The 22,782-nt window shown below is 39.3% G+C and overlaps 1 protein-coding gene across 1 annotated transcript in view; it reads left to right on the forward strand.

Annotated features, from left to right (window-relative positions):
• Nucleotides 1–22,782, forward strand: part of LOC125240961 (epithelial discoidin domain-containing receptor 1-like) — a 242,218-nt gene that overhangs the window by 122,879 nt on the left and 96,557 nt on the right. Inside the window, 6 exon segments of the mRNA XM_048149184.1 lie at nt 12,511–12,622; nt 15,695–15,926; nt 19,428–19,575; nt 19,776–19,964; nt 20,728–20,861; nt 21,592–21,799. Coding sequence (XP_048005141.1) covers nt 12,511–12,622; nt 15,695–15,926; nt 19,428–19,575; nt 19,776–19,964; nt 20,728–20,861; nt 21,592–21,799 — 1,023 coding nt within the window.

A 22,782-nucleotide genomic window follows, 5' to 3' on the forward strand; every position in this document is an offset into this window, starting at 1 on the left:
TAACGCAAGCGAAGCCGCGGGCTAAAGCTAGTACAGCACGGGTAGCATGGTCGCGCGATAGACGATAAAATATCATGCCGTCCCTGTCGCACTATTAGTAAGTGCGATTATAGGGACGGCCAGATGTTTTATCATTTATCGCGTGACCATAATTGCCTGCCTGGACCAGATTATATTGATGATAATTTGATGATAATTATTATTTGTAACCATTTAGTTAATATTGTCTTCAGTTACCGCGATAGTTACTCATGAAATAAAAACTATGAAAACGGATTAAATCGCGTATAATGAGTTTAAAATTCATCCCGATGTTTCGAACACTTTTACAGCGTTCGTGGTCAACGGGTGACTGAGGAAAAATTACAATGTGCAAAAGCACGCAAAAGCTACCCATATTCTTGTATATAACCATTTAGTTGTTGAAGAAAAACATTCACACAACAATAACATAGGTCAACCAGCTCAGTAAATGCAATACATTACTAATACTATGCCCACACTTTGACCTATGTATAATGTATGACGTGTAATATTTTATTTTATCAACAAAGGCATAATAAAGGATTGTATTGTATTTTTGTATGAAAATAAAAAAATAGGAAAGCAATATAGTAATAGTCAAATATTCCATTTAAAAAATATATAAAAAAAAATCCAAAAAAAGTTCAAATGATTAAAAAAAACTGCGGGATGGAACTCAGAATCACCTGCTTCGTAATCGGTGCATTTGACCAAGACGCCATTTCGATTTACATTAGCAGTGCCGAAATATACGATATGTATCTTTATTGACAAAATGCGTCATTATTTCTGAGTCTGCTTGAGTTAACTAAACCAATATCTTTAATAATTACTTGTCAAGAGCCAAGTGTCACTGATGACAATGTCAATTAAAAATGCGCGAAATATGACGGCTCTGTGTCTGTACACAAAATTTGGCACGCACATTTACGTAAAATTAATAAAAAATTCACATGGATTTGTCCATGATTTCTGTATGAAACAATGTATTTCATTCACTACCGCGACGACGGATAATGTATAGTAGATGTATGCGCATATTTTTATTTAGTTGTAGTGTGCGGTGACTAAATAAATGGTAGATGTTTTTTGTATGGAAAGCGAGCCACCTTAATGATGATATTTCCGTCCATTGATGATGAAGATGATGACTCGTAGAAAAAGTATTGTATACAATAGTGATATAATTAAGCTTTTCACTCTCTTACCATATTATTAGGCCACTCAGCAACATGGCACTCGACTGAAAAGCTTTGTATTATATCACGATTGTATAAAATCCATAACAAATCACAGTTATATAAGTGCTAAGCAAATATACATATATAAAAGTGGGCGAATTAAGTAATATAGTTGCAGCCTCCACACCCACATCGCATTCCGGCAGGGTATTGAACCCTCAGATGTCTGAAAACAGAATGCAGTACATACACAGAGTAGGCGAGGCTACTGTCAAAGTAGATTTTGAGTAGATCTGTGCATTTTCCTTTTCTCGATACAGGATTGAGAAGAAATAAGACTTATAGAACCTGAGTTTTGACAAATTAACTCACATTATTTACCTATATGTACATTTATTTTCTCGTGAGTTTTATTATCTCATACGGAGTAGTGTTTTGTTTATGTTACTTTGCTAGGTACTTCGTTCGATTGCTAGTAGCTTTCGTTTTCTTTCAACCCTTTCATTACTAAGTCTCGCAGCAAACTTCAGCAGTTTCATGTGCTCTGTCCCTTTGGGGAATACGGAATAAGTTTATGTACGTATAAGTAGGTGAATTAAGAGTTGCTGAGGAGGCAGCCCTCCTCACTTCTCCAGCCATCGCATTCGGCAAAGCAGGGTAATGAACCCCCTAGTTGTCTGTCAGAGTCACAGCGCTCGGCGCCACGTCATTAATTTCTACCTAATGTCTGAAACGGGCGAGACGACGTTACAGACCGCATTTTGTGTTCATAGATACGGTACTAAAATTTCTAGATGTATTCCACAAGATTTAAGTTTATTTACATAAGTGTGGCGTCTGGCGCTTTTATAGAAGTGGTAGCGAAAATCGATAGAGTCTGATAAATAACACATATTTTGCAGTAATAATGCGTACCTAGTTATTTACTTTCGACTTGGCTGTGTACAAATTACTTGATACGAATCTTAACATGCATCAAAAAATTAAAAATCAAATTCATCTACAAGGGCATAATAATAGGCCATTGTTAATTGACCTATCTGAAGCAATAATAATGGCGAATAATTACATGATAAACAACTAGTCAACAAACACTAGTGTTTGTAAGCGGCTCAGGAGTTAACCTCAGTACATTAGTCCGTTGCTTCTGGAAAGTTATGTATGAAAATGTCCCCATCCCTCCCCCCTCTGCGTCACCCCTCTTCCCCCCCTTAAATAGCCTAAAATGCGGTTTTTCGCGATTTCTGACAAAACCGTTATAGATACAGGAAAAGCGCGTAGGAAAAAAGTAATCCTTGATAAATTTACTACAAATCGTTCATTGACACTTTGGTTCTAGCACTTATAGGTTTCGCGTGATCCATCACGAAAGAGCGTAGCCGTGTTTGCATAGAAAATCGGCCCTTTCGCCAAATGTTCACTGTAATTTTTTTTTAAAGAGCTCCTTTGACAAATATTATTTACTGTAAGTTTGAGGTTTCTATCTTTTTTATTTTCTGAGATATGATTTTTTTATTAATTTACATAATATCCATTTTTTTCAACATTGGCTAATGCGATTTACTTGAACTTTTGGGACAATAATATACATGTAATGACTCACATGTTCTAGCAATAATATTTAATAGTGCCGAAAAAAATCTTGGCTTAAAGTAGGAAACAAATCTTCAGTATTTTTTTCTCGCTTTTTAGAAAAGCGACACCTATAGTTCTTTGTCAAGTAATTGCTTATATAAAGGCCCGCAATATATATTTTTTCAAAATAATCCAGGAGGTACTTCATACTAGAAAATGGAATAATAAAGGATACTACCCATACCGCAAACGAGCTACACAGTAAATAGGTGAATTTTAGTCGCAAACCTCTTTATTATTAACAATATTGGTACTGGAAGATTGCATTCATAAAGGTATTACGACTAAAATTCACCTATTTACTGTGTAGCTCGTTTGCGGTATGGGTAGTATCCTTTATTATTCCATTTTCTAGTATGAAGTACCTACTGGATTATTTTGAAAAAAAATATATGTTGCAGGCCTTTATATAAGCAATTACTTGACAAAGAACTGTAAGTGTCGCTTTTCTAAAAAGCGAGAAAAAAATACTGAAGTTTTGTTTCCTACTTTAAGCCAAGATTTTTTCGGCACTATTAAATATTATTGCTAGAACATGTGAGTCATTACATGTATATTATTGTCCCAAAAGTTCAAGTGAATCGCATTAGCCAATGTTGAAAAAAATGGATATTATGTAAATTAATAAAAAAATCATATCTCAGAAAATAAAAAAGATAGAAACCTCAAACTTACAGTAAATAATATTTGTCATGAGAGCTCTTTAAAAAAAAATTACAGTGAACATTTGGCGAAAGGGCCGATTTTCTATGCAAACACGGCTACGCTCTTTGGTCCTTTACTGCAATTTTCTTTAATGAATGTTAAGTTTTCTCCCAAATTGCTTACGAAATCTGTTTGATATTACTAAAATATTATAAACTGAAAATGAATTTCAGGGGGAAAAATCACTACCATGGGTGGGACTTGAACTCACGGCTACTGGATTGATACTCCAGGGCTCTACCAACAGCTACCAAAAGCTCATCCCCAGTCATAGATACACTATATAGATCAATGGTACTCCTAGCGACTACTACCGTGAAAATATTACGTCTTAAATAGTTACTGGAATTCCGAGACATATTGGAAATTCCACCCATGGTAGTGATTTTTCCCCCTTAATTTTATTTTAGTCATGAGTTTTGGGCGAAAACTTAACATTCACTAAAGAAGATTGCAGCAAAGGACCAACTTTCGTGACGGATCACACGTAAACTATAAGTGCTAGAACCAAAGTGTTAATGAATGATTTGTAGTAAATTTATTAAGGATTACTTCGTTCCTACGCGCTTTTTCTGTATCTTCAACAGTTTTGTCAGAAATCGAGAAAAACCGCATTTTCGGCACTTTAAGGGAGGGTAGAGGGGTGACGCAGAGGAGGGAGGAGTGAGGAGGGTTGATGAAAAATAACTTCGGTCTATAACGTACATATTTCAATTTAAAAAAACCTTCCATTAATTATGCCGTAATTTTAGCTAATTTCCCCCTGCTACATACCTACATGCAGTACCTGCATCACCGCGGCCCGCCGTCAGAGTCCCCGCGAATGCACACTTCATCAATCATTGACACAGACCAGACTAGTGCACGAGTGGTGTAATAATGCTAGTAACACGATTCCGCACTCGTGGTTCGAGTAGCTCTTATTTTACACGTGTGTTTTTTTTATTTAAAATTCGCTCTAGCCTATATTTTGTAGCTGTCTGTCAGAAAATATTTTGATCGAGGAGAACCTACACTTTTAGTGCTCGTGAGTGGTTCATACATGCAGTGAACACCTGCAACACGCCGCTCGCCGCGGGAGTTCCAGCGAGTACACGTTTCATCAATCATTGACACAGACCAGACTAGTGCAGGGACGGTTTTGTAATACTAGTGACATTAGTTACTTATATTACTTTATTCTACGTATGTTTTTTTCTAAATTAAAAAATTCGCTTTAGCTTAGTAATTTTTTTGACATAAAATAAGGAGAACCGACATTAAGAAGTTTCGTTTCCGACTCAAATTTTCAATGCCTATTACTAAAGTTTTCATTTTTAAAACTCTAAAATAACTTTTAGTTATATGTTTCTTTTTTTAAATACGTAGGTACCTAACTTTCTACAAAGAGTCATTCCGTATAAGTAAGAATTTTATTACTCATAATCGCTTCTTGATTTTTTGTACACAACATTAAATATTGGAAACTAATGTGCTTACTTAATAATAGCTTTCGTAGTTTATCAGGCAGAACACACTCATTATTATGAATAGGTAATATTTAGTTAAAAAAATTGAGAAAGTAATAAATATTAGCAGTGAACCATCAATTAATCGTGCTTATCCGGTCAAAGTAGAACTCCACTTTGTCGGCCGGTTTTTGATTCATATCACAGAAACATGTTTGCTCGTGATGTTTACTGGAGGATGCGCGGAAAATGTTCATAAAGGAAACCGGAAACTACAGTCCAATTGAAAAAGCGAAGTTAAATAAAACACAGACCTTTACAGATACTCAAGTAAATATCTAAATAAAACAAGTCCGTTTTCAAACTCGTTAGAAAATTAAAAAGCTGCATACGTATGGCGCATTTTGTATTTACCTCTTCGCGAATAAATAATAATATTTCAATCAAACAGTGATCAAGTTTTTACTCTGTAACTGAAAACGTACGGACCAATTTGTGACAGCTCGGAGCCAGTGTACTGACGCTATGTTGGTTCGCGTTTTTGGCGTTTTGCACGAAACGAAGTAGACTCGCTTGGATGGAAAATCGTTTAACAATTTTCATCAAAAATTGCTTTGGTATGCGGCAGAAATGGAAGTTAGCTTATACGGAATATCGATGTTATCTGTCACAGCCTGTAAGGATTAGTCTAGACATAGAATATATACATATGTTGATGAATTCTTATTTAGTTCCTTGCATATCGTAGAAGTAAACTTACTTTAGGTGTTGAAATTTTCTGAGTTACACCTTACTGGCCGCGCTTAATGACTTACTCGTATTTTGTATTCATTTATTCGTATTGTATTAGTAGGTAATCATCTATTGCTATCTCTTTTGTAAGTTGATGGTTTGTATTTGTAATCACTTCCGTTATCTCTAAATCCGAGAGACATAGACATAACCAGTTACCCATGTTTGCCTGGCACGTTAAACACCGCTTCTCCGAATGTACCCGAGTTGCCTCGTGCTTATAATCTCTATTCGCAACTCTCACCTAACTCCTCTTATACTATTAACACGTTTATGTGACAACACCAACTTCTCGCAAAGCGTCTTGAGAACTAAATGTAGTGTAGTGCTTGGTAAATAATTTCCATTAAGGTACATTAGGCTCAGCAAACGGAATGTTTGAAAAGTAGCGGTATTTTAAATGACAATAGGGTTAAGGTTTACTTAACAGTCTTAAGATCTTTTGCAAGAGACTTTCGCGATGTAGGAATGTATCCTGAGTTTTTGATATCAGTTAACATAAGGTTATGCACTTTTTAAGTATGTATAGAAGAATTTACTCAGGCTGCGATTACTTTTTATTATAATTAAAGCAGAAGCAAAAAACTATTATAAAACTATATTGCTATATAAACATATTCCAAGCACGCAGAAGCATATCGTTCACTCTCAGTGAGAAATAGCAACTAAACAAATATTAGTCGAATTTAATGACTAAATACAAAAAACGAAAACTATAACCAACATAATTAGTTAAGTAAGTAGTATATTTTTAAAGGTAGGTATATTTTTCCAACGTGGAAATGGATGTACCTAGTCTACTACTAAATTTATTTATAGCGTTGCGTAGGCACCTACTCAATTTACTTATTATGTAGGTAGGTAAATATTTACATGATACTTAGTTTTACTTTATTCCTAGATCTAAACGGAATTTTAGTGTGAAATTAAAGTTTTATCGTTTTGTATTTCTTTCAACCCCTTTTTGCCAAGAGCGGCACTGAAACTGTGCTCTGCCTACCCCTTTATGGGATACAGGCGTGATTATATACAGCGCGTAAACCTAATAAGGGCGATAAATGAAACCAGGCATATAATTAAATATTGTTATCATTAATTAAGAGGTGTTTTTGAGTTAATCTTAAGTTTCACCCCATGATGAATTTTTGAAAAAATTCCCAGCAGCAATGTACGGTAAACGTGGTTGCGATGACAATCAATGACAACTGTCAACGAGCTTTAAACGCGAGTGTGTTTGCATTACGTTGCGGGCCGAATTAATTTGTATGGATAAAAAAAATATTTCAATTTTAAGTAAAAGTTATCTAATTCCATTTTTTATGTCCTATACTCACCACCGTTAAGAGGTTCGCCCGTATTAGGTTTACACCCTGTATATGTATATGTATATTATCGTTTTTGTGAGCCAAATTCAGAAGATGAATAATTAGTAGACATTATAGATTGGTATCTAACGGATATGCACCATGTGTTTTTGAGCATGGTACAAAAATACTAAAAAAATAATAACCAGAATTACAGTAAAAACATAGTTTTATAATACTCACTCAACATTTTATTTGGCAGCGCAACACGTACGAGCTACAGAGGTCGTTCTAGCTCCTGCGGTTCCGATGCGGTACCGCCACAAAATTTATGTACCGCTGAGCGTGCAAGTCTAGTCCTGTACCAAGACTCGGGACGTGAAAACTGAAACAGGTTCCGGTTTCGCGTGGCGCCCGGTCCACTGCCTCCTGCGTAGTATGCCCGCCCTCCACACGCGCTGGCCGCCCTGAAATGTAACGACTATTGCTGCGAATACTCCGCGTTTCCAGAGTGTTTTGGGTAGGCATAGATTCCTTAGGGGGGCACCCCGCTCAAATATTAAGTTTCGTAAGAATTTTAAATTAGAGCATTAGGCGCGGCGTCTCGGCTAAATTTAATATTAATAATGTTATCCGAGCGAACTCGGCGGAAGGCTGAAAACAATGAATTTTTAATAGTTATTCTCCTCCGCGACGAACAATTAATATAATGAGATAGAGAGGCAAGTTTAGCCTACCTCAACCGGGGCAAGGCAAATTGCCGCTAATTCTCTATTAGATTTACTCAGGATTGAGCTACTTGAAATGGTGTTACCGTTTCTGTTAAATATCATTATGAAAATTACTTTATCGATCTTCTTCAATTAGAGATTAAATTTATGTACCTATCAAAGAGGCAGAAAAGTTTAAATTACATGAAACCCTCGTACATAACTAACATATTCAAGTCTTCTCATTATACAAAATCAATAAGAACATTGTTAAGAGTTATGAATTTATTATAAAGGGGATGTGTACGCGTGCTTTAGATAAGTTAGGTAGGATGTACCTATACAATAATAGTTACAAATATAATATACGTACCTAATATTGTCAACCAAATTCGTTTCTGATGCGTCATTCTCGGACAACATATTATATCTGCTGCAGCGTCAAATTGTCAAGTAAATAGATGGCACAAGATTTCTCTGTATGCATATTTAATAAATACATACAACGCCCATAAATTATGAACGAATATTCATACTCATCCCATAAATACTTCGTGTCTTGCCCCGGAATTTAATCCCCAAACCACAAGCTTATTCCTACCTACGGTCCTACCAGCTACGGGGAGCCATCGGCCTGCCAAATGTTTTACTTACGAACATGGACCCGAACTTGTAAGTTGCATCTGGAAAAAGTTAACATCTCGTAATCCTTTCTAGGTAGATGTTAGAACCCTGTCTTATTGACACCGTACTTAATTGGCCGTAGAAGCCACTTAGACGTTAAGGTACAATGAAAAGGTTGTACACTGGCCTAGGGTTTAAATTGGTGGGCTGTACATTAACGAATTCACACATCGTCGCTGTATGAGCATGACAGTACTTACTTCCTTATTTCCGATGGCGCTACAACCCTTTGTGGGTTTTGGCCTCCTCCACTAAGTATCTTCCTCTAGTTGTCGCGAACTCTGGCGACCCTCCTCCAGTTGGTATATTTTCTCATTCTCCTCAGGTCCTCTTCCACACAGTCAGCCATCTTTTCCGAGGTTTATGAGCATGACAGTACTATGTACGTATAGCGATGGCCCATTCGCACACAGGTACGACGGCGATAATAAAGGCGGCCTAATGTGCATACTCGGAAATCAAGAAATATAATTTACCCAAGTACAGCAAATGGGACATATTTGAACTACTTATTTATTTTCGCCGGCAGGACAAGGGGTTCTTGACGGGACAAGCAATGTAAGTACGACATAGGTCCTAGACCATAGGGATCGGAAATGTTATGTTAATATTTGATATAAGTACTTCGTGTGCTATGCGTCCATAATCTAATCTAGATAATTGGAAGAAAATGCATAGTAGGTATCGTAGAGTACTTATACTGTATTTTTTGTCGACAGTACTAAACTGATTGCACGTGTTTACGTTTCACCTTCTTACTTTACTTACTCTCGACCCCTAACAGCACTCGAGTGCAGTAAGCAGCTTGTGTGTACTCGTAATGTAAGCCGATCTTGTCGGTGTCGGAGCAGCAGGCAGCAGCGCATGATTTGCGCGACTGTATAACGTCGCGTCGTGACATAGATCATGTATTTTTCTAATAGGCTACTAGACTCATATCGAATTTGACACAGTAAATGTTTGTCTTCTGTAGTATTTGACATAAAACACCAATATAGATTTTGGGTATTAAAAGTGTATGATCGCAACGTATATTCGATTAAAAATGTGTGTAATTTTTTTTTGGCCATTGAAAACGCTGTCAACGATGTAGTGACGTCATCAAATTCGAAATTACTTCATGTCAAAACAATCACTGACATAATAAACATTATGCCTCATACTCAAAAGTCAGAAAATGTTGTTGTCCTGACGCACACAGTGACTGTGTATACTTTTAAAATATTTTTTGCTATTTTTAGGTATATGTTAATATTACCTGCCTACTTAATAAAATATGGAAACATTTTATTTCGGTTAATTGGACAGTACTTAATCATATAAGACAGACTAAAAAAGGGTCAAGTAGCCTATTGTATTGAAGACATAAGGACGGGTAGGTAGTATACATATGTCGCGGCGACATAATCTCTCGCCAATCATGTGCTAGCCCTGCAAGCAGCGGGATTATCATGTTATAATTAAAATCACATCGAAACAGGGATCTAGCCTCGTTTGTCTTCGTAATAAATTGTTTGTTTTTCTCACGCCGGTCTCACATCATTTGTTCGTGTGTAATTTATCACGCTCTCCGCGACGTTGTGGATTAGACGGGCAATGCTCACGTTACCGTACATATTTGCAAGATTAAGCTTCCACATAAAATATTACAACTACTTTGTCCATATTTTATATACCTGTGTGGAAACACGTTAAAAATTTCACCGCTTCCTTTACCCTTTCCTCTAGTGCGTCAGGTAGAAGTCGACTGTGGGGTATGGATTCAATGAGGAGGCACACTGATATTTTGTGCTAGTTCAGACACAGCGCCGCGCGGATCTTATTTCAATAGCATAGTATTAGCTCGCCAGGCGGCGCCTGTGCAAGTGCCTAGGCATGTCACTGTCATTCATATGTGAAAGAGAAAAAATATATCATCTTCTCGTTCTCACGTATGAAATTCTTTATCTGTGTAATGGACTAATAAGGTGGCGCCATCTGTCATAACCTTTGAGTGTGCCTTCTCATTGCGATGCGGACGATAGACTTACTGAAATATCACGATATGTTTTTTTTTCAACCCCTTAATTGCCAAGAGTGGCACTCAAACTTGTGCAGTTTATGTGCTCTGTCTACATACGTCTATTGGGTACACAAGCGTGAATTTATCGAATCATTCTTGCCTTAAATGAATACCTTTTGAGGTGTTTCCCTTTCCCATTATGGGCTATATGTATAAAGAAGCAGGTATTTACTTCTAACAGGTTGGCAATAAATAAGTGGCTCCTGTAATATTGCTTGTGTTCATGCGTGGCGATTACTACTTACCATCAAGCGGTTAGTCTGCTCCGATATAGTAATGCCTACTAGCTTAATAATTTACGTGCTCTGTCTTTAATTAGATAATTAGATACCTATATAATAAAGCAATAATGTACAGGATGTCTTGCTTTATTAATGAAATCATATGAATAAGGATCATTTTACCGTTACAAATCTCGAAAACGAACGTTACGCGGAGAAAAGAGGGAGTAACAAGGAAAAAGAAGGTTTGTCTACATATGTCAGAATAATGCCGTCCACGAAACCGAATTTGAATTTTTCCTTTGTGCTTAACCGACATGTATTGTATTTTCGTTTTATTAAAAACGGGAAAATAAACAAAAATTCGGGGCTGTTCCCTCCCCTCACCTACGCACCGGGTACACACTCCGGCCGCCACGCATATTTACAGAGTGGATGTACGCTCTTTGTAACTTCGCCCGCCGGCGTACATACCCTATTCTACCTAATTGAGGGCCAAAGGAAAAAGTTTAATGAAATAAAAGTTCTTCAGGAGCACGCTAATAATAATACTGTGTTGTGCGGTACGCACAATCGTAGCAATAATAAGACCCGGCGTAATTACACGCTTCGCTTTATAATGACTTTTTCTCAGAAATATACAGAAAACAGATATCAGAAATATATATTAGATATATACTAATTAGAAAATATTAACTTAAGAATAGTTAGTCTAACTAGGGAAGAAATCAAATTATTTTATTAAATGTTTTTTTTTGTTAGATATAATCGTAAATTATAAATTTTATAAACAGAAACAGGTACCATGAAGAAAAGTGATCACTGATCAAGACTCTGGTGGTCCGCGTAAACTGGAGACCTAGGTTCGATTCCCGGCTTCATCACGGTATCAGTAGACTTGATCCTTTTTTTCTTTGGTGTATAGTATCTATTTCAGTTTATGATTTAAGAATAGTTCATCAGCAATAAAATAATGGGTACCTAAGTCACACGAGTTATTAGTACAATCAAAAAAAGGTCCAGTATTAGTCGTAAATGGCAAATAACAGACCATTGGTAATGGAATGACGGCGTGTAGGAAGTTTTTGCAAGCCTCCCCGCCGCCCGGGGAAAGACACATTCGTTAATTAAAGAAAAACAAAGCATGGACTCTGAAAGCGCAAAACAGTAAGGAACTTCTTATTACACGAACTGAGTACAAAAAATATCTCTTGTGAAGTAATTTTAGTGTAATTACTTTTGAAACAAAGAGGTTGGATTGTACTTGTCAGGGTAGGTATAATTATACCTGGTATGTTATACCTTTGTAATAATTTAATAGTATATTGTGAGTAGGTACTTAGGTAGGTAGATAGATTAGTAAAGTCTGAAGTTTAAATTGGGTGTAAACGAGTCGAAAATTTGCGTTTGATTGATTGATTATATAATAAAGATAGGAATTTGAAGGAAACAAAAGTTATAGTGCAAGATATAGATTTTTGCCTCTTATGTTAATTACCTACAAGCTACCATGAACCCCACCAGACACATTTTAACGTAAAGCGTTTCCAAGACAGAAACATAAAAATTCGCTTGTCTAAAAATTAACACATCTTATGTAGTGCCAAGCTTTTAACTGTATAAGCCATAACTTTACTAACCTTACACAATCTTTTGTCATTTATTTTCATGAATTTGACTAACCAATATGTTAAGGGCCAGATGGTGTAACATGATTTAGTAACGATTGGCTATTTTGTTACAGCGGAGCTGGGCACGTGCGAGGCGCCGCTGGGCATGGAGAGCGGCATGATCTCCAACGAGTCGCTATCGTCCAGTTCCAACTACGACCTCAGCGTGTCGCCACTCAGCTCCAGGTGAGTCCTGGTGACACGCGTGTGTATTGTGCAGCGGAGAGGCACGTGCGAGGCGCCTCTGGGCATGGAGAGCGGCATGATGATCTGTCGAGACGACCTCAGCGTGTCGGAACTGGACGATAGCGACTGCGAGGCGCCTCTGGGCATGGAGAGCGGCAGTCTCCTATCGTCCAGTTCCAACTACGACCTCAGCGTGTCGCCACTCAGCTCCAGGTGAGTCCTGGTGACACGCGTGTGTATTGTGCAGCGGAGAGGCACGTGCGAGGCGCCTCTGGGCATGGAGAGCGGCATGATCTCCAACGAGTCGCTGTCGTCCAGTTCCAACTACGACCTCAGCGTGTCGCCACTCAGCTCCAGGTGAGTCCTGGTGACACGCGTGTGTATTGTGCAGCGGAGAGGCACGTGCGAGGCGCCTCTGGGCATGGAGAGCGGCATGATCTCCAACGAGTCGCTGTCGTCCAGTTCCAACTACGACCTCAGCGTGTCGCCACTCAGCTCCAGGTGAGTCCTGGTGACACGCGTGTGTGTTGTGCAGCGGAGAAGCACGTGCGAGGCGCCGCTGGGCATGGAGAGAGGCATGATCTCCAACGAGACGCTGTCGTCCAGTTCCAACTACGACCTCAGCGTGTCGCCACTCAGCTCCAGGTGAGTCCTGGTGACACGCGTGTGTGTTGTGCAGCGGAGAGGCACGTGCGAGGCGCCGCTGGGCATGGAGAGCGGCATGATCTCCAACGAGTCGCTGTCGTCCAGTTCCAACTGGGCGTTTTCCAACTAAATCTCGAATATCGAATTTCACCTGATCTGGACGTGTTTGGGCTCATTTTCTCAGAATCATGAGCTGATTCGATCCCGGCGATAAAAAAATGTTTTCCTAATTTTCCATACAAAATTCGAGTTTCCAATAGGTCACGCACGTAGTAAAATCATACTAAAATCGTAAAGTATTGTCAGGAATGAATCAGCTCGTGATTCTGAGAAGAATGAGCCCAGACACGTCCAGATCTGGTGAAATTCGATAATCGAGATTTATTTTGGAAAACGCCCACCTACGACCTCAGCGTGTCGCCACTCAGCTCCAGGTGAGTCCTGGTGACACACATGTGTGTTGTGATACGATACCGCCAAATTAAGTAGGTATATTTGCTTATTTTTTAAAAGCTCTACGAAATTAAATGTAGCTACACTTTAAATCCCTTATAGTTTACGTGGCAATATCACTATTCGCGTAATGTGTCTCATGCATTCGCGCAATGTTAATCGTTGTTTTTTTACTAGTGAAACGTTATGGCAAACGAACAGGACAAAATCGTAACATATAATTCTATAACATACCTACTCACCCTTAAAACTAAACAGTGTCTGGTATATTTTTAAGATTTCTACAGAAAATACGCATAGAAAACGGGTATTACGTATTTAACTGGGCATTGTTACACAACAATAGAGCGTCATGATACGGCCAAGTTGTAACAATTATTGTGAATCCCGCTACCACAGCCGAGTAAAACACTCACGATTAGCTCAAACAATTAACAGGGGTCTCACATTCGAGCCTCGAGCCCGCATAAGCCGGCGCCAGACAAAACAACGGGAACTCGTCGCTCGTTTGAGAAATTCACTAACAGAAAATTAAATTTTCATATGAATTCAGAGTGAGCGAGATCCTAAAAAGCCTTTCGGAGCCCGGCTCCCGAAAGATAACAAGATATAAGTAGGTACGGCCGGATGCCGAAACGTTATCATCGAAACACTTTACATAGGGTCAGAGGCGAGTTAGCAAATGGTACGTTAATTTAGCGTTTAGCTCGCTTTGTTCTCACTACTGATGAGATCGCACTCAAGATAGGTATTCAAATTAAACGGCCGGTGGACGGAACCCGGAGGCGTCGCCCCTCTTGACAAACGAAACACTACCGCATACTAACTATTTGCTTAGGCTATAATACTAATCTTAATTGCTTATGCGCAAACGAGCCTGGCTAATTACTTCTCCGGGCACATACATGTTAACAAATAAATCTTATCTTACTTATTGTCTAACAAAAAGCGCAATCTTCGGTATCTGCGAATAGATCAGCTACAGATCATTTATCTACTAGATAGAGCTCGACGATTTGCGGTCGACACTGTTGGCGGTTGACTCAACCCGAACATTATCAACAAAAAGTTTTAGGGGTAACATTATCCACTTCGCGGATGAGAGGGCAAAGATCAACGAAGGTAGCCTCAATAGGGGAGACCGAGGTAAGTTGAGACAATACGGATATTGAAAAACCTATTACAATTGTCGAACTGAAAAATGCAATGTTTACCCGCACTTTTTCTACGAGTATATGCGCTCAAGTGTAAATAAAATTATAAATACAAATATTTCAAAATTGACGTTGTTTCAACTCATGTCTGGACCAACTTAGTCTGCGGTTCCGCTACTGTCGTAGTTAGTAAAGCAGCAAAAACTAACTTTTCATATAGTGCGCTGTTGAATACAATGCTCTTATTTTATAAGGAAAGGCTTTTTAAAGAACGCAACTTGAAATAAATCGATTCTATTCAACCCAGTAACTACTAATACCTACTGCACTCTCTCTCTTTCTCTCTCCGTCTCTATGTAAACAATTAGAAAAGAAAATTATTACCGTTGTGAAAGTTACAGCCCATAGGAGCTGGACGGTCACGCTAACATATCATCATTTAAAACTTTCTCGACTCGCGTCCGTTAAACTACCTATTTCTGTTTTCCCTGCAAGGTTGGATTAACTTTGATAAGTTATCATCGGTGAACAGAGGCCGCGGACGGAGTAGGGCGGCGGGTGGCGCGGCACGCGTGTCGTCCGAAACAATTCAATTCCATTCAATTCTATACATTTTGATCGTGCCGGCGATTCAGCGCTCGCCGCGCTGCGCGCCTCATATTTTGTCCAATCATAGAAGACGTGCGAACTCGCTTGCGATTTAAATTAATTTACGGACATATACGGATCACACACAGCACACCATTCAAACAGCATAATTTAATGAATCTCCCATGCGTTATCACCGCGAAAAGAGCCCTAACAGTGTACATTTCGGTAGGATACGGAGCGAACTGCGCGGCGGCGCGTGGTGTCCCAACGGGCTGATCTCGCCGCGCAGCCGCGAGTACCTGGAGATCGACCTACAGGACGAGTATCTCATCACCGGCACGGAGTCTCAGGGTCGGTTCGCCAACTCGGTGGGAGTCGAGTTCGTCGAGAGCTACTCGGTCGAGTACTACCGTGCTGCTCTCAATCGATGGGTCAAATACAAGGATTTTAATGGTAGCAGGGTGAGTATATTTTTCTATATTTATTCAAAACGACATTGTAAACACATTCTCTAATACATTAAGGTGAGGTCGTCCTCTATTAACTTTATTTCAACATTACATATTACCACACGTGATATAAATGAACGAAGAAAATTAATAATTAATAACTGAATTAGGTACCTACATAATCAAAATGCTAGTCTTGTCTTTGACATTCAGACAACCTTTTAATTTAACCGTTTAACGTAGACTTTTATGAGATTCTTAACGTGTAGCTAGTTTACAATTACATTTCTCTTTCGACTAGACAAAATTATCAAAAGTATACTTAAATATATAAGTCAATGAATGTGAAAGTTTTTAAGCTCGGTTAGCAAAGACACCGAGCTCAAGTTACATGGAATTAGTCCCAGTGCGGAGGAAACTTTACACTAGCTGTCGCTGCCTAATGATACACGTGTGCTCTGTTCCCTCTAATATTATACGAGGCTACAGTACAATATTGAGGTCCCGCCCAATTGAATACCTACTATAAATAGTAACTAATGATAATGGATTTAAGTACATAAGTAATTAGACCGTATTTAGGTAGGTACATGTGAACGACATTTTGTTGTTGCTTTTAACATCTAAATATATAAAAGAAGAAGCTGACTGACTGACTGACTGACTGACATATCAACGCACAGCCGAAACCGCTGGTCCTAGAGCTTTCAAATTTGGCACGTAGGTTCCTTATATAGTGTAGAGGAGCACTAAGAAAGGATTTTCCAAAATTCACCTCCTAAGGGGTCAAATGGGGGTTCAAAGTTTGTATGGGGAAACAAGATTAGTTTGACTATTTTATTCGAAACTTCACAGGAAGATTCCTTAAGACATATGACTGAATACGTGTATCAGGTTTTTTGAAAATTTAACCCCTAAAAGGGTGAAAAGAGGTGATAAAGTCAAAATATCAATATGGGTATCATTTTTATGGTTTATCGGGTCGCTGATCATGATAAATACAACGTTTTTAAAATCTAACGAGGCGGAAGTGAAATACCTTCTCCCCTGTTGTGGTGCAATGGGGTTTAAATATCAAAAAAATATATAAAAGAAGATATTGACTGACTGACTGACATATCAACGCACAGCCGAAACCGCTGGACCTAGAGATGTCAAATTTAGCACGTAGGTTCCTTATATAGTGTAGAGGAGCACTAAGAAAGGATTTTCCAAAATTCACCTCCTAAGGGAGTCAAATGGGGGTTTAAAGTTTGTATTGGGAAACAAGATTAGTTTGACTATTTTATTCCAAACTTCACAGGAAGATTCCTTAAGACATATGACTAAAGACGTGTTTCAGGTTTTTTGAAAATTTAACCCCTAAAAGGGTGAAAAGGGGGTGATAAAGTCAAAAAAAACAATATGGGTATCGTTTTTATGACTAATCAGGTCGCTGATCACGATAAATACAACGCTTTTAAAATCTAACGAGGCGGAAGTGAAATACCTTCTCCCCTGTTGTAGTGCAATGGGGTTTAAATATCAAAAAATATATAAAAGAAGAAACTGACTGACTGACTAACTGACATATCAACACACAGCCGAAATCGCTGGTCCTAGAGATTTCAAATTTGGTACATAGGTTCCTTATATGGCGTAGAGGAGCACTAAGAAAGGATTTTTCAAAATTCTCCTTTTAAAAGGGTGAAATGGGGGGTTCAAAGTTTGTATGGGGAAACAAGATTAGTTTGACTATTTTATTCGAAACTTCACAGGAGGATTCCTAAAGACATATGACTAAATACATGTTTCAGGTTTTTTTGAAAATTTGACCCCTAAAGGGGTGCAAAGGGGGTAAAGTTAAAACACAATATGGGTATCGTTTTTTATGGTTTATCGGGTCGCTGATCACGATAAATACAACGATTTTAAAATCTAATGAGGTGCGAAAGAAATTTTCTCCCCTGTTGTTGTTCAATGGGGTTAAAATATCCAAAATAGCCATAAGTATAGGTTTAGTTTTTATCTTTACTTCTGGTTCAAGAGATTTCAAATTGACATGGAAGTTCCTTAGAGGAGCACTAAGAAAGGATTTTTCAAAGTTCACCTCCTAGCATGATAATTTGACAGGGGCAAGGACAGAGACAGGGACAGGGACAGGGACAGGGACAGGGACAGGGACAGGGACAGGGACAGGGACAGGGACAGGGACAGGGACAGGGTCAGGGACAGGGACAGGGACAGGGACAGGGACAGGGACAGGGACAGGGACAGGGACAGGAACGGGATAGGGTTAGGGATAGGGATAGGGATAGGGAAGGGATGGGGATAGGGAAGGGATAGGGAAGGGATAGGGATAGAGATAGGGATAGGGATAGGGATAGGGATAGGGATAGGGATAGCGATAGCGATAGCGATAGCGATAGCGATAGGGATAGGGATAGGGATAGGGGTGGGGATGGGGATGGGGCTAGAGATAGGGATAGATAGGGATAGGGATAGAAATAGGGATAGGAATAGGGGACGGGGACGGGGACAGGGATAGGGGAGGGACGGGGACAGGGACGGGACGGGGACGGGGACAAGGATAGAGATAGGGACGGGGATACGAATAGGGATTGGGGTCGGAATAATCGGTCGGCAATCGATATCTAGGCAATGTAAAATGCAGGCGGCTCAGTGGGAAGGGATTAAGTAGGCATTGGCGAGTATCCTGCATCCGTAATAACTATTACATTCAATGTGCTGTAAGAAGATCGTTGTTTGCTTGCCTTTTATATGTTTACGTTTGCAGTAAGTATAAGCAAAATGGAAAGAATTGTAAGCGATAATGCAAGGAAGTACTTTTTACCCTACCGACCATAGCGTCGAGATACTGGCTATGTGGGTTGTATGAAGTTTCCCCAGTATAAATATTTATATAGGTAAAATACATACATATTCGTACCTACTACCTAAGCTGTGGTCGCTGTGTAACAATTCTACAATCATTGCAAGAATTTCATTTAAAACAATAGTAATATGTGTAAGGTACAGTCAGCCAAAAAAGTGGTTTATCACCTTTCAATCAATAGAGTCGAAAAGTGGTAAACCACTTTCTTGGCTGACCGTACAGCAAATAGATCAGTTACAATGCCCCCCCAGTCGAGAATTGCCCCGCTTTACCTTAATCAAAATAATCGCGGACAGATGTACCTACAAAGAAACCTACGGATCCAAATGAAAATCTTATTTTTTGTAAACGTTTCAATAAGAATACTTTTATTACGCGGGCGAAGCCGCGGGTAAAAGCTAGTTAGATATATTTTTTTATACCACGTCGGTGGCAAACAGGTATACGGCCCGCCTGATGGAAAGCGATCACCGTAACCTATGGACGCCTGTAACTGAAAGGGGTGTCACATGCGCGTTGCCGACCCATTAAAAACTTTTACACTCCACTCCACTCTTGTAGATTAATGAAGTAAATACTTATTTAAATAAATGTAATAATCACGAGGCCATTAAGTACATTTAAATATATTGTTACAGTTGATACCTGGAAATGTGAACACGTACACGCCCCGGAAGACGATATTGGAGGCGCCGTTCGTCGCGTCGAAAGTCCGCTTCTTTCCTTACGCTGCCCACCCCAGAACGGCGTGCATGAGGGTCGAACTTTACGGGTGTCTGTGGAAACGTAGGTATAAGAGTATACAAGGTTTCAGTAGGTAGCGACGTCCCGGGACCCATTGCAAAGCGAACCTGCTCTAGCGAACGTGAATAATTTAAAAGTGCACTGTTGACCATTCAAAATACTCTTGTTAATGTTTTGTCGCATTGCGATTTTTTACTGCCCGCCTATAGGCGGCATAATTAACGATGTCTGTATTTCTCCAGAAAATCTAGTTGCCTATTCTGCGCCCAAGGGTGGAGATATGCAGGCCATGACGGGGGGAGCGCGGTTTGAGGACCTGGCATACGACGGCGTGCAGCGCGACGGCAGACTTCTGGATGGGCTCGGCCAGATGACGGACTCGCTCTTGGGTCCCAACGATTTTGAACAACCTGACCCTTTAGATACACAAGGTAAACAACGTTTAGCTTTTTAAACGATCAATTAAGCGGAGATGACGACTAGCTGGAAGTGATTATATGTATAGTGTAAGTTAGATACAGATACACAACATTTTTCAATATTAACATGGTCACCAGGATAAGCCAATTTAACCCATTATCTAATTGGCTGCACAATTAAAGCGGTAGACGACGCCTTTTAAATCGGAACCATAACTGACAGTATAATCAGGGGAGGCTCACTCTGCGATTCTATCGCCGCGCTACAAGTAGGTACATGCTGGCGGCCGCGAGTTCGCGGCCTAATCAGGGGTGGCGCGCGTTCTCACGGAACGCACGTTCGCACTTTCTATTGTTACTTTACGTCGTGAGTTTTTTTAAGGTTCATATGCGATGTTCGCGTGTGGAATGGCTAATAATGCCTAGTAAAATAGTCATCATGAATAAAATAGGATAATCTTACACAGATCTCAGTCCCACGGAAAAGTTCAATAAGGCTTGTGATGTGTTGGGACTTAAACAAAAATATATAAATACTGTATGTAGAAAGTACCAAAGACTTGAATATAATAGTACTTATAACATTTTATCTGAGTATTAATTCGTTTTAATCCATAAGCAACCCTATCGTCCGACGCTGCGCACGTGCGGCTCGTTTCTTCGTTAGAAATTTGTAGGCATTTAAAAAGGCGGCATTTCGTGAACATCAAAGCAGTGGGCCTTCTGTACTTGTACTATTATATATTCTGTGGTATAATCTGATTCACGCTTGCAGGGACTCGTTGGGTTGGCTGGAACAAATCAATGCAAGCGGATGACGAAGTTGAGCTCACGTTCAATTTCAGCACGACGCGACTGTTCTATCATGTTGACATCCACACAAACAACATGTTTACCAAAGATGTGCAGGTAAAGTTATACTTGTCAAGTAAGTAGTGTTTATAATCTGCGAGTACATTAGGGGAGACCGGGGAAAGACGGTATGTCTAAGTTGCATAATAGGTATACTTAATGGATTTTGTCTCAATGAATTTAATAAATGTGTCAATGAAACACTTTCTATGTGTATTGTGTATTCCAATATGAGTAAATTAACTTTATAAAATCAACTTTTTTAAATTTCACTATTTAAATAACTAATAGTTTGTAAGTTAGGAAAAACAATACAGAACGTAAATATCCCATCTTGGCGCATGCTACTCGTAACTTCATAATAATCATAATATTCATATTCATCTTCTTTATTTGTATTAATCATACATTGTCATAGTTGCATAAATTCATAGTAGGTATATAAACAATATAAGTATGTCAGAGATGTACAATAAAAAATGTATAATTGACATTTAGAGATATAATACTAAGAGTTTTCAAGCAGAGCAGCCAAAACAGGCAGCGGACCGTTATTTTCGATTGACCGGTGAGCACCAACTTATTTGGTACTATTATATGTGGCGTCCCTCGACATTAGGTACCAAAACTAATGTCGCGCACAACAGCGCATTTCCTGTTCTGCCCTGAGGTACATCATGTCATTCATGTCCCCGTCTTCCAAACATTATGCTTAAAAATTTAGATAAATAATACAAGTTACCTACTAGAAACCAACACCACACTTACATGTCGTTGTTTCACTCAGTTATTCAAAGAGGCCGAAGTATACTTCTCCCTGGAGGGAGAGAGATGGCAAGAGGAGTTCATTTCTCACGAGCCGAAGCAGGACCGTGTGTCGGAGCACGCACGTATGGTGCACGTCCCGCTGCAGAACCGCACGGCCAAGCACCTCATGCTGCGGCTCAAGTTCCAGCACGAGTGGATCCTCATCAGCGAGATCACCTTCAAGTCAGGTCAGTCAGGATGAGATGTTGTTTCTCTCAGTTCTTCCAGTGTACTTCTCTCTGAAGGCAGAGAGATAACATGCACGTCCCGCTGCAGAACCGCACGGCCAAGCACCTCATGCTGCAGCTCAAGTTCCAGCACGAGTGGATCCTCATCAGCGAGATCACCTTCAAGTCAGGTCAGTCAGGATGAGATGTTGTTTCTCTCACTTCTTCCAGTGTACTTCTTTCTGAAGGCAGAGAGATAACATGCATGTCCCACTACAGAACCACGCGGTCAAGCACCTCAAATACTTATTGGTGCGAGCCGTGGTTTAAAACCGCAACCTTCGGATTGCTATTCATCACTATTGTAACTACAGTGCCGTAAATGACACACAGAATTGAAATTACCACTTATGTAAATATTCAAATAATACGCAGGTACGTTTTATTCATTTTATATTAAACGCAATGGAACTCTACGTAGTTACTCTCTTAATATCAATAAACAAATCAATGCAAAAGGCAGATAATTTATTTACATTTGATTCACGACTCATTTTACGGCATCCCAATCAAGGCTCCATTCCCGAAATAAATATCGTCTGAATCCAAAACAGTTTACTGAATCAAATGTTTTATACTAATAAATAAATCGGGAAAATAATTTGGGTGCGTAAAAAGTGAGCAGGAAGATTCATAAGCACGATTGGGTGATTTTTCGCGCGAACAAAAAGAGGGCCGCTCCGGAGGGCACAGGACGCTCAGGCACGCTAATAGATCCATTACTCCTCATCGGGCTTCCTTATCTGTTCCGAGCACTCGCGAGCCTCCGGCTATTTCACAAATTTTATCTTTCTCTAATTAATCCACAGCTCTTTTGAGAGAATCGCCTCTTAAGTGATAAATCGCCGCGCGCTAAACGAAGAACTTGTAATTAAAGCAATCTTTGATCTGAATTATTTTCTTCCCCTCAATTATAACTGGAACACCAACACAGTTAGTAGTGA

This window comes from Leguminivora glycinivorella, chromosome Z, assembly GCF_023078275.1.
Source record: "Leguminivora glycinivorella isolate SPB_JAAS2020 chromosome Z, LegGlyc_1.1, whole genome shotgun sequence".
Lineage (NCBI taxonomy): Eukaryota > Metazoa > Arthropoda > Insecta > Lepidoptera > Tortricidae > Leguminivora > Leguminivora glycinivorella.